The sequence below is a fragment of the Staurois parvus genome, unplaced genomic scaffold, assembly GCF_062004578.1.
Source record: "Staurois parvus isolate SC_StPar_1 unplaced genomic scaffold, SC_StPar_1.0 ptg001129l, whole genome shotgun sequence".
Lineage (NCBI taxonomy): Eukaryota > Metazoa > Chordata > Amphibia > Anura > Ranidae > Staurois > Staurois parvus.
The window spans coordinates 538273-551808 of record NW_028318925.1 but is presented as its reverse complement, the minus strand read 5'-3'; the positions used below and the strand labels follow the sequence as shown (position 1 = coordinate 551808).

Here is a 13536-nt window from a genome sequence, read left to right as displayed (position 1 = left end):
AGTTTTTTTTTCCTGACACCAAGAGAAAAAAGGTGACTGGAGGGCCCTCTAGCAGATTGACAGCCTCAGCTCTGTTCCTGGGAAGGAGGTGTCTCATCCCACCAAACAGTTCTTAGAGCTCTTCTCACTGAATTTCTGCAGAGTTTCATTTCAGCTCTCCACCCTCTGTTTTCTGAACTCTCGGACAAGCTTTATAAATACAGCACTTTAAATGGCTGTAGTGAAGACTGCAGATTAACAGGTATAACTTGTGTAGGAGGATGTTTCATCTCTGTATCACCTAAGGCCAGTCACTTCACTAGGTATATATGGAAGGGTTTACAACCACTTTAATTTAGTTTTGTGGTATCAACATAGCGCAGAAGATGTTTTCATTCTCTTGCAGAAAAAGGTGCACAAAACCTCATGGTGTGAACGAGGCCTAAATGTTTTCAAAAGCGAGTTGTTATGTAACAAAATTTTAAAGAACAATGTTTTTTCTTATAACAGTAAGAAAATTAAAAACAATTGTATTTGAACTTTGGAACAGTCATTTATTTATATGTACCTGTAAGAATGGAACCCCTTGCCCCGCAGAAGCTTTTGCCCCTTCATGACCAGGTCATTTTTTTTCTATTCAACACCATGCTACTTTAACTGACAATTGTGCAGCCATGTAACGCTGTACCCAAATTAAATTTTATATACAATTTTTTTTTCACTCAGAGCTTTATTTTGGTGGTATTTGATCTCCACTGGGTTTTTAATAGATATAGATTTGTTACAAAACATCCAATAAAAAATATTGGTATTCTGAAAAAATGATTGTATTCTGGTTAAAACAAAATCCAAATAAGTCTATATTAATTGGTTTGTGTCTACACATATGGAATTTACACAGCTATAGATTCTATACTGTAATAACGGTACAGCAACATAGTGTGACTGTGATGGAGTGGTGGGCAATCTAGAGCTAACACACTGGCTGGGAGGGACACCAACTGACATCAATAGTGACACTAATACAGTGATCAGATAATAATGTACACTGTATTAATGACACTGACGGGGGGGGGGGGGGGGTTATCTGTGAAGTGTAATGTGTGTATTATGTGCTGCTGTTAACAGATTTAGTTGTCAGGGAGAAGAAACACGACCTCTGTTCACAGCACAGTGATCTGGCTGTGTCTGTGTAAACGTGATTTGAAAGAGCCGGTCAGCAGGTTTCAGCCACAATCATTGGCTGAAACCTGTTGATTGATGTGTACTGCATCCAATCACAGCATGGGTAGGCAGGGGGTGCCAAACCCAGAAACAGGCCCATGCCATACAGTTAGATAGTCTGGCCTGCCTGCGCCGCTTGTCTGCAGTATTGGGCAGATGCGAGATGTTAATGTAAAATGGATGTTTGGATAAAACTAAAATAAAACAAGTAACGCTTACTTGGTTTTTTTAAGGCAATCGGTTTGCATTGTTTTAACAAGTAAATCAGATTGCTGTGCAAGTAACCACAACTCAATATTCAGAGTTGCAGAAAATATCACATTAGTTAGCCCAACCTAAATAAATGTGTCATTTGGAATACATTACACAGTAAACTTAACTTAAAATGATTTTGTTATTTTAAATGGCAAATCTTAGTACTCCATACTAAGTTAAGAGTTCACCTAACGTAAAATTTCCAAGTACTATTCACTATTTTTTGTTAGTTGTGTATACTAAAGTGTAAGTTCATCACACTCAATAAGCATTTGTAAGAAGAAAATACAATTCTTATTCTAGTTTACTTGTTTTTTTTGAGGCAATCGGTTTGCATGCTTTTTTTAAGTAAGGTTTACTAATTGGATTTTACAGTGTAGAGGGTGTATACACAAAAACCCTCTTAGACTCTGGCGCCCAATTGACTTTACTGTGATTTTTTATGATAAACACCTGAGACACCTGCCCTTTCGGAAGTTGGAAAGTCTAGAGATCTGGGGTATAGGAACTAAGAAGCTCCCCTACAATGGATATCTCCCAGTCTAGCTTGAATTTTGCCCATCTGTCATAAGACAGCCAGTGACTTCTGTCACATTGGCCATTGTATGTCCCCGGAACATATTGCAGAGTTAAAGAGGACAGGAATTATTCGGGAGTCCCTATGCTTCTCCCATTGTGGTGGTGAGAAAGAAAGTCTTGAGAGTCCATAGAGGGAGAGTGGTCTGATCAATGCGAACAAGCATTCCTTCAATTGAAGTGGAGCTTGACTAATGCCCCAGTCTTAGCCTACGCTGATCTCAGCAAGCCCTAAGAGCTCCATGTTGATGCCAGCAGAGATGGACTGGGTGGTGTGTTGTATTAAGAATGTGATGGATGTTTGAGACCTGTCGCTTATGTGAGTGAAACCCTTACTCCATCTGAGAGAAACTACCCTACCCACAAGTTGGAGTTCTTGGCATTGAAATGGGCTGTCGTGGACAAGTTGAAAGAATACCTGTATGGTGCAGAATTTGAGGTCAAGACAGATAACAACCCACTCACATATGTCCTTACCACGGCTAAACTGGATTCCATGGGACATCGATGGTTGGCAGCACTTTTCCAGTTCCTGTTCCTGTCTGACTGATTTGTTGCCGACCCCTGCCTGATCCGGACCTCTGCTGACTTCTCCTGTTTGATCCCTGGCTTGTAACCCCGACCATTCTCTGCCTGACCCCCTGTACCTACCTGCCCGTTAGTTGCTGTACCTGGCTCGTGACCTGACTACTCTCTGCCTGCTCCTCCTGTTCCTACCTGCCCGATTGTTATTGACCCGGTTTGCCTGACTACGCTCGCACTGTATGTATTGTTATCTGTGGGTGGTTTGGTTCATTTGCACTGTGTTATGTTTTAGTATTGCACTGCGTTTATGTATTGTTAGTATTAATAAATTATATTGTTTATAACATATCTGAAGCCTGCGTTTCCCTACGTCAGTTCACATACCTCTGGTCATACCCGGAGCCCTGACAAACCCTGTGAAGAGATGCACTTTGAGCTCAAAGAACAGAGAGTTAAGAGAACAGTGAGACCCCCACTTAGAATAATAAATGACACCCTTGGAACCAGCTCAGAAGAAACTCCTATTTCTCCAGAAGAAGAGAGAATTGAGTCCCCTCAACCTGTACTTCAACTAGAAGATGATTCTGCAGATGAAGTATCCTCATGGCGTCTAGAATCAAGGTCTAAGCGAGCAGTGAGACCTCCTTAGAGACTCACTTACAACTTATCGGGTAATAGCACAGAAGAAGCTGTAACTACTGTGCAAAGATCACCTGAGGTGTCCACCCTGTCCATAGATGTATCAAAGGACTTGAGTCCTCCCCAGGCCCTCAGCACACCTTGGTGGAATGTCCTCCTACCCACCTAATTTGTTAAGAAGTGGTGCAGATTGAGTGTACCTTCTCAAAGAAAGGTTGTATAACCTTTCTTTGGTCGTGTAATTTTTGCAAAAGTGTTGAAATTTGTATATACAGAGTTATCCTTTGGGAGGACCCAAAGATTTAAGTGGGGGGAGAGTGTAGCGGGACCATTGCTGTTTCCCTTTTAAAGGGAAAAAAAAAAACTAGCCAGAGAGACAGAGCCCCATTCATCATCCCTTCAAGGAGTTAACCCCTGGAGACTGTTCTTCTTAGATTGTTTACATATCTCAGACTACTAGCTGTACTGGGGACGTAAGAAAGGATTGCACTACATTGCATTCTGTAGGGCCTGCATTGTTGCAGTAGTGACCACATCAAAAAGGATATTAATTGCTACCCTATGACCGCCCCCCCTCCCCCCCCCGCTATTTTATCTTTCCCTATTTTCTTAAAACCACTTAATGGTACTCTTTGAAATGGTGACATAGCAGCTACACTAACGTTAGAGAATTCATAATCTTATTACAGGTTCTGGGATTAAATACTCTCTGATCAGTTATCCTAATGAAATCACTGCATAGAGAGGAGTACCAAATGCAAATGAGTGACAAAAGTACTTATTTTCTGATATCAAAGTGAGACCAAGCACAACAGTGCAGGGGACCAAGACCAGACCAAATGTATAATTTCCTGACCTCCAAATGGAACTAATCTTTAGAATTACAGCTCCAAATTTAAATAGAACCATGATTTTCATTATTTAGCGTTTTTTACATCATCATTATCAAAACTTTCAAGACAATTACCTCCCCCACACGGCTTGGAACAAGGAGACCATTTCTTTAGTGCCCACTCATATGCAACCATATCTTCTTCAGGAACATAGTTATTACCCACATTTAAGGAATCTTCATGTATCATATATTTGTAAGACAAAGATATTTTGGCATTTCCTTTGGGAATTACCTAGAAAATAAAATTGACCACAATTATTAATCACTTCAATACTGGGCACTTTTGCCCCCTTCCTGCCCAGGCTAATTTTCAGCTTTCAGTGCTGTTGCACTTTGAATGACAATTGTGCAGTCAAAAAGCTGTACCCAAATGAAATTTTTATAATTTTTACTAAACAGAGCTTTCTTTTGGTAGTATTTAATCACTGCTAGCTTTGTCATTTTTTGCTAAACAAATGGACATTTTTTTTTTAATATTTTTCTTAGTTTATGTTATAAAGAAGAAAGAATGTAGGGGCAACTGAAAGCTTTGATTTGTCAAGGAGGGGCTAAAGGAGGGCAGTCTCATACATAAGTGTGCACATCATAGCAAGACCTTCCCACATCCAGTGATCTTTAGTTCTGTTTCACAGATTTCTCAACAACTTTCCTTTCCATACCTGAAGCACTTTCCTGTGGTTTGTGTTAAAACAACATGTTTAATGTGAAACTATTGTAGCTGGATGTTATCTTTTGCCCGTTCTACCCCCGCTCTGAGCAAGCAGTGAAAAAGCAGCTGGAGGTGCGTCAGGCTGTGTGACATTCACCTGCTTTCTCTCCTTGCTTCCCTGCTATGTTGTTAGAGCAGGCTATGTTTCCTCTATCCACTCGCTCCTGCTTCCTCCACCCCCTCTCATGGCTTTCACTCAATCCGTGGCAAGAGGACTTGCTTGTGAAGCAGCCACTAACAATACTAGGAACTGTAGACTTTAATGTGAATTAAGATGAATTGGCTGTTGAATACAGGGGGCATAACCACAGCGGAGAGGGAAAGAATTCTCCTCTGCAATCCACCAGAGGTCTGAGCAGACAGTACAGGGAAACCAGTATGTGTGAACCTGTTGGCGTGCATGCCAACACAGAGAGCAGAGCCTGATGTGAGAGGACCGTAACTGGGTATTCTTGCTGTGTCCTTACAACCAGAGAACAGCAACTGTGAGGACCACAGTGAGAGACTGAGCCATAGAGAGTCGCTGTTTCTTGGCACCAGAGCTGGGGAGATTCATTGTCATGTGTGCCTACATCAGTAGGGACCAAATTGGTGAGGTCCTGATTGTGAGAACTGAGACTTCTGGGACAGCAGACCACCAAGTGATCTGGACCGGACCTGTTGTGAGCCAGGTGTGGTGAGCATAATTACCTAGCTTAACCACTTTAGGACCACCAACATTGTGCTGCAGAAGAGCAGCTCCTACAGGCACAGTGATGTACCTATATGTCTCTGCCTGCTTCTGGGTTCAGGGCATGTGCAACCTTCTCCCACTGTGTCTAATCATCATTTTGTCTGCAGGTCTCAGCCAATGATTCATGGTGCGGACCTACTGATCAGCTCTGTCCAATTACATCCCAGAGCCCTGTGCTGACAAACAACATACACACACTTTGACATACATTACACTTAACCCCTTGATTACCATGAGATGTTAACCCCTTCTCAGTTTCATTAGTATAGTGTCTTTGGTGTCAGTTCCCACCCAGAGTCTATTAGTGTCAGACGCTATAACTTCCACACAAACCAAGCAATATACACTTATTAGGATTTTTTTTTTTACTAAAGACATGTAGCAGGGTACATTTTGGCCTAAATTCATGAAGAAATTAGATTTTTTTTTTTATTGGAAAGGTTTTTTAGCAGAAAGTAAAAAAAGTTGGGTTTTTTTTCTTCAACATTTTTGGTTGTTCTAGAACAGGGGTGGGCAAACTTTTTGACTTGAGGGCCGCAATGGGTTCATATATTGGACCCGGGGGCCGGACCAAGAGTAGATGAATGATGTGTATGTGTCATCCATAGTAAGTATAGTAATATTCCCCCATAGTAAGCATAGTAATTAATCCCCCATATAGTAATTCATCCCCCATAGTAATTCATCCCCCATAGTAATTCATCCCCCATTTAGTAATTCATCCCCCATAGTAATTCATCCCCCATAGTAATTCATCCCTCATAGTAATTCGTCCCCCATATAGTAATTCGTCCCCCATATAGTAATTCATCCCCCATATAGTAATTCATCCCCCATAGTAATTCATCCCCCATATAGCAATTCATCCCCCATATAGTAATTCATCCCTCTTAGTAATTCATCCCCCATAGTAATTAATCCCCCATATAGTAATTAATCCCCCATATAGTAATTCATCCTCCATATAGTAATTCATCCCCCATAGTAATTCATCCCCCATATAGTAATTCATCCCCCATAGTAATTCATCCCCCATATAGTAATTCATCCCCCATATAGTAATTCATCCCCCATAGTAATTCATCCCCCATATAGTAATTCATCCCCCATATAGTAATTCATCCCCCATAGTAATTCATCCCCCATATAGTAATTCATCCCCCATATAGTAATTCATCCCCCATATAGTAATTCATCCCCAATATAGTAATTCATCCCCCATAGTAATTCATCCCCCATATAGTAATTCATCCCCCCTATAGTAATTCATCCCCTATACAGTAATTCATCCCCCATAGTAATTCATCCCCCATATAGTAATTCATCCCCCATAGTAATTCATCCCCCATATAGTAATTCATCCCCCATAGTAATTCATCCCCCATATAGTAATTCATCCCCCATATAGTAATTCATCCCCCATAGTAATTCATCCCCCATATAGTAATTCATCCCCCATAGTAATTCATCCCCCATAGTAATTCATCCCCCATAGTAATTCATCCCCCATATAGTAATTCATCCCCCATATAGTAATTCATCCCCCCTATAGTAATTCATCCCCCATATAGTAATTCATCCCCCATATAGTAATTCATCCCCCATAGTAATTCATCCCCCATATAGTAATTCATCCCCCATAGTAATTCATCCCCCATAGTAATTCATCCCCCATAGTAATTCATCCCCCATATAGTAATTCATCCCCCCTATAGTAATTCATTCCCCATATTAAGTCCCCAAGTCCCCCCTGTGTCAATTCACTTACCTTTGCTCCGCGCGTTCCTCTTGTTCCTCTTGTTCCCGCGCCATTCCGGTGTAGCATGAAAATCTGTCTCCTATGAGGATCTGTCCCCCTCGACGTATCTGCGCATGTGCCAGTTTCAGGCATTAGCAGCCGATCGGTGATCTCCAGCACATGCGCAGATACGTCGAGGGGGACAGATCCTCATAGGAAACAGATTTTCATGCTACACCGGTCTTCAGGGCGGACTGTGAGAGGAGCCTAGCGGGAGCCTAGCTCCGCGGGCCGGATTAAAAGGTCCGCCGGGCCGTATACGGCCCGCGGGTCGTAGTTTGCCCATTGCTGTTCTAGAATAAAAAAAATTAAAATTCTATAGAATAGAATACAGTAGAAAAGAATAGAACAGAAGAAAAATATTAGAATAGATTAGTAAGAATATAGCCTTCTTCCAAAATTCAAATTTCAAAATTCGAATTTCAAATACAATAGAACAAAATAGAATATAGCCATCTTCTGAAATTCGAATTTAGAAAAGAATAGAATAAAACAGAATAGACTACAATAGAATAGAAAATAAAAGTATAAAACAGAAAATAGAATAGAATGGAAAAGAATAAAATAGAAAAGAATACAAAAGAAAAGAATAGACCATAAAAGAATATAATAAAAGCATAAGAAGCAGAATAAAAGCATAGAATAAGCATAAGAATAAGCATAAGAAGCAGAATAAAAGCATAGAATAGAAAAAAAAACAGATTAGAATAGAATTAAATCAAATAGAATATAACCGTCTTAGATATTTAAATATAGCCATCTTCTGAAATTTTAATTTTCGAAAATAATAAAATAGAATAAAACAGAATAAAATTGAAAATAATAGAGTAAACCAGAAAAGAATAACAAATAAAATAATACAATAGAAAATAAAATAATAGAACAGAATGGAATAGTATAGAATAGAAAAGAATAAAATAATAGAAAACAATTTAACAGAATATAACCATCTTTAGAAATTCCTATTTCAAACAGAATAGAATCTTTGGAATTTTGAATTTCACATTTCGAATAGAATAGAATAAAATACAAAGAATTGAAAATAAAGTAATAGAATAGAATTGAGCAGGACAGAATAAAATAGAAAAATAATAGAACAGAAAATAATAGAAAATAAAAGAATAGAATAGAATTAAATAGAATATACCTGTCTCTCGAAATTTGAATTTCAAAAAGAATAGCCTAGAATAACACAGAATAGAACAGAATAGAATAGAAAACAAATATAAGAAAAAGGAATAAAATAGAAAGGAACAGGATAGAAAATTATAAAATAGAAAAGAATAGAAAATAAAAGAATAGGAGAGAAAATAAATAGAATAAAATAGAAAGAAAATAGTTTTCAGAAATTCGAATTTTAAATAAAATAGAACAAGCTATTCTTCAATTCATACTCGATTTGAATACTTTGAATCCACTGGAAATATTTGAATCCGGTCAAAAGCGAGTAAACGAAACTAAACAAAATTAGTAACAAAACAACAACAGAACAAAATTTAGTAACTAAATGAATCTATCCAAAAGTAAACCAACTTTTCCGTTCCGCAAGTTAAAGAGTTGTCCCACCTGACAAGTGGAGAGTCAAAAAAAATAAACATTCTGGCTAACCAACTTAATTCTCTTAGCCCTAGGGGTCAGAAAATTGGCGGTGGATATTACTTGTTTCATTAACCACTAGGGGACCGCCCACAGTACATTTACTGCAGCAAAGCGGCCCCTGTAGGCAGGATCACGTTTATAAACGTCATCCTGTTTACATGGCAGGGGGCACGCGCCTGCCCTGCCCGCGACACCGGCCGTGGATGTCAATCACCGTGTCCCGGCCGGTGATTACCCGCCAGGTTCCGGCGATTGCCGGAAAATACTGACACAGAGCACAGCTGCATTGTTTTCAATGCAGCCCTGCTCCCTGTCAGTTTCCAGCACACTGCTCTGGAGGGCAGAGCTTAGCTTTCCGGGACAGCGTGTTCCTGTGAAGAACACACCCCCGCCCACTAGTAAAACACTCCCCTCACACAGTTAACCCTTTGATTGCCTAAAAGATGTCACAAGTGACATCTTGCTTACTACTTTGCATGTGTTCACTGATTGGCCAATCAGTGAGCACATGATCGGGACCCCGTACAGAGGTCCCATCCGACGATTGGTGTTTCACTGTGTCTGGAGGACACAGCAGGAACTGGATCGCGGTGCTGCGCGCTCCCAGGGAGCACGCACAGCTAGAAATGGCGGGTGCCGTTTATGAACGGCAACCCGCCCCTGGAGTGCCACCGTCCTGTCGTTTATAAACAGCAGGCGGATGGCAAGTGGTTAACGGCCTAGGGAGTTTTTCTATAAAATATTTCATCTGCAAATACCGCCACTCATCTACCCTAGCAAACAACTCCGTCTTCCTTTTCATTTCCACTAGGGGACAAATTTCCTCGCCTTTCATTATGTCTCTTAACTGTGCATCTCAGTAAATCTGTGTTTACTATGGGCATCAACATCGAGTTGAATTCCCATCCCATCTGTTTATGTATTGTATCCCAAGTTTTCAAAACAATTTGTGTAAATATACTTGTGCTATCTGTTAATCTACGACAGTGAGGTGGTAACCATATTATCCTACTCAAATGTGTTTTACTTAATGTGTTTTCTATATTTTTCCAACTTTTTCCCTGTGCACTATGTGTCCAATCAAAAATTTGTGCTATCAATATTTGAATTATAATATCTTTTAAAATCAGGAACACCCAATCCCCCACTCTCTTTGTCTCTAGTTAGAACTTTGTAACTTATTCTAGGTTTTCTATTTCCCCATATAAACTTTATCATAATTTTTTTCATTATTCTAAAATACATTCCTGGCAGCTTTATTGGGATCATATGAAATTTATATAAAATTTTTGGAACAATTACCATTTTTATCATATTTATTCGTCCTATCCAAGATATACCACCTATCCCTAATTTTTTCATTTCCTCCTTAATTGTATTTAATAGTGGGATATAATTTGCTTTATATAGGTTCTTTGTGGATACGGTTAAATTTATTCCCAAATATTTTAGTTCTTTTTCCTTCCACGAGAAAGAAAATTCTTTTTGTAAAGCCCTTTTCTCTCCTCTTGGAAGATTTATATTCAAGATCTCTATTTTAGTTGGATTAATTTTTAGGTTAGACAGCTCCCCATATTCCTTCAGAGTTTTCATTAAATTAGGTAAAGTTTTCCTTGGGTTACCTACGTAGAACAGCAAATCATCGGCATAAGCCACTACTTTATGCTCTGTCTCTCCTATCCAAATTCCCTTAATATCTATGTTATTCCTTATTTTTGCTAAGAAGGATTCTAAGGACAGGACAAACAACAAGGGTCCCATTATACATCTTAAAGCTCTCTGATATTTCCCCATTAACCTTTATTGCAGCAGATGGTTGACTATACAATTTCCCTATCCATATTCTCATTCTAGGGCCCATCCCCAGAGCTTTCAGTGTATCCAACATATACCCCCAGTCTAATCTGTCAAACGCTTTCTCAGCGTCTACCGACAATAAAAAAAGGGAATTTTACTCTTTTACTTTTTTGAATAAGCAATAACAATCTTAGTCCACTATCCCTACCCTCTCTCCCATATGGATCCACTCCGGCATTAAATCCTTTATCCTATTTGCTAAAACTTTTGCATATAGTTTAGTGTCTATATTTAGTAAGGATATCGGTCTATAGCTAGAACACTGTATACTATCTTTCTTTTCTTTTGGTATTATTGTAATATGAGCCTGCATGGATTCCTCTTATTTCCATCCCCCCTCCCAATGCATTCATATATACACTCAGTTTAGGTATCAATTGATCTTTAAATTTCTTATAGTATCTCACAGTGTACCCATCCGGTCCTGGACTTTTCCCTGCCGTAGTACTCTTCAATGCACTTTGAATTTCTTCTTCTGATATTGATCTCTCAAGGGATATTAACTGATATTCTCTCAATTTTGGTAAACCCGCCTCTTAAGTATGTCTTTTTTTTTCTTTCTTCCTCTTCTCTTATGGACTGTTGGGGACTGATAGTCTATAATTTACTATAATAATCTTTAAACACTTTTGCAATATTTTTGGTAGAATATTTTAGTTCTCCTTTATTATAGCTTACTTTCTCTATATAGTTCTTACCTTCTTTTTTCTTTGAGCTCTCATTAAAATTTATTCTGGTCTATCTCCTCACCGATATCTTTCACTAATCATCTTATTAAACACTCTTTTTCCTCCTCTATTAAATTATTTAGTTCTTCTCGTTTTTCCATTACATTCTGCTTACCGTATTTTTCGCCGTATAAGACACACTTTTTCTTCCCCAAAACTGGGGGGAAAATGTCAGTGCGTCTTATGGGGTGAATATGGAGCGGCCGGTCCGGTATTTCCACCGCGGCCGTGTCAGAATACCGGGCCGGCCGCTCAGCTCTGCAGCGGGACCTTACCTGTTCCTCTATCCAGCGGCGTGCTGTCTTCCCGGCTTCTGTAGTGGGCATGACAGCCGGGTGCCAAGTGCGCATGCGCAAGAAGCGGTGCTTTTTGTGAATGGTAAGGCGGTAACTGGGACACATGACAGATCCTAGAAGCCGCCGGACCAATCACAAAGCGCAAGTGCTTCTCGCTCATGCGCACTGGGCACCCGGCTGTCATGCCGAGCGCCATTACAGAAGCCGGGAAGACAGCGCGCGGCTGGATCGAGGAACAGGTAAGATCAAACAAAAACTGCGGAAGTAAGAGCGGGTACCTGTCATATTCAGGTACCCGCTCCCCACCTCCCCAAAGGTCAGCAGTCATCTGTACTGTCCGCAGTCTCTGGTCATCCCTGTGCTGTCCGCAGTCTCTGGTCATCCCTGTGCTGTCCGCAGTCTCTGGTCATCCCTGTGCTGTCCGCAGTCTCTGGTCATTCCCTGTACTATGTCCGCAGTCTCTGGTCATCCCTGTGCTGTCCGCAGTCTCTGGTCATCCCTGTGCTGTCCGCAGTCTCTGGTCATCCCTGTGCTGTCCGCAGTCTCTGGTCATCCCTGTGCTGTCCGCAGTCTCTGGTCATCTCCTGTACTGTGTCTGCAGTCCATTAGTTCAGAATTTTTTTTTCCTGTTTTCTGCCTCTAAAACCTAGGTGCGTCTTATGGTTAGGTGCGTCTTATACGGCGAAAAATACGGTAATCTGTTTTGTTATTTTCTTTTTATGTACCTGTTCTAATTCAAATAATTCTCTAAGAAGCGTGTTAATTCTCTTTCCTTTTTCTTTTTCGCCCCGCTTGCTATTAAGATTCCTCTAATATAGGCCTTATGTGCTTCCCACACAGTCGCTACAGACACCTCCTCAGTCTCATTTCTTTCAAAATATTGTTCTATTTCTCTTTTCTTTTCAAATTCATTTTTATTAGATTTTTAAACACAAATAAAACAATAACAGTGCAGGTTCAGAGTAGAAAGTGGGTACATCTTTTTTTATAGCACCATAACATACATACATACGTAAAGTTGCAAGAGTAAAAAAAACATAATTGGCTCACTGGTCATGACCAATATATGCATAAATTATCAGGAGTAGAAAATATAGAGAGGTTATGCTTCCAATCCAAATGATCATACATAAACAAAACATACCGTATGTACAGAGCGCTTTCCTGATTGCATTCACATTAGACCCGCGAGAGTAGGCCCACCTGAACCCGACCTCCAAAATATATACACATAGATAACATGAGAAAGAGAAGGAAGAAAACAGAACCCAGATGGGAAGGAAGGAAAGGGAGGAAAGAAAGAATAAAGAAAGAGCAACCACATGAGCAAGAGGAGACCAGAGCTTTCACATTATTCTTTATGAAAAACTTGCAGTCATTTCTATATAGTAATGGCATAGATAATTCTTTCCAATGGGACCATTTTGCATCAAACCTCTGCATGGAGTGATGACTAATCGCTAGAGCCCTCTCATATAGTGTGTCTGTACTCTTTGAATTATTTCTGAAATGAAAGGAGAGTTTGTCATTTTCCATCTACTAGTAATAGCCAATTACTAGCAGCGATAAGAATATGACCTATTATTGTTTTATATTTACTAGGGAAAAGGTTTAAAGTGAGGTTGAGTAGGGCCAAGTGTGGAACCGGAGAGGAGATTGTACCTGACACCCTAGAAATACAGTTGTGACCAAAATTATTCAACCCCCACTGAAATTGAGTGTT

General features: G+C 39.8%; 1 protein-coding gene across 1 annotated transcript in view; it reads right to left on the bottom strand.

Annotated features, from left to right (window-relative positions):
* The window catches only part of LOC149440032 (A disintegrin and metalloproteinase with thrombospondin motifs 2-like), a 987780-nt gene that overhangs the window by 440714 nt on the left and 533530 nt on the right, over positions 1 to 13536 (bottom strand). The window contains exon 11 of the mRNA XM_089659016.1: positions 4166 to 4325. Coding sequence (XP_089515142.1) covers positions 4166 to 4325 — 160 coding nt within the window. The remainder of the gene's footprint in view (positions 1 to 4165; positions 4326 to 13536) is intronic.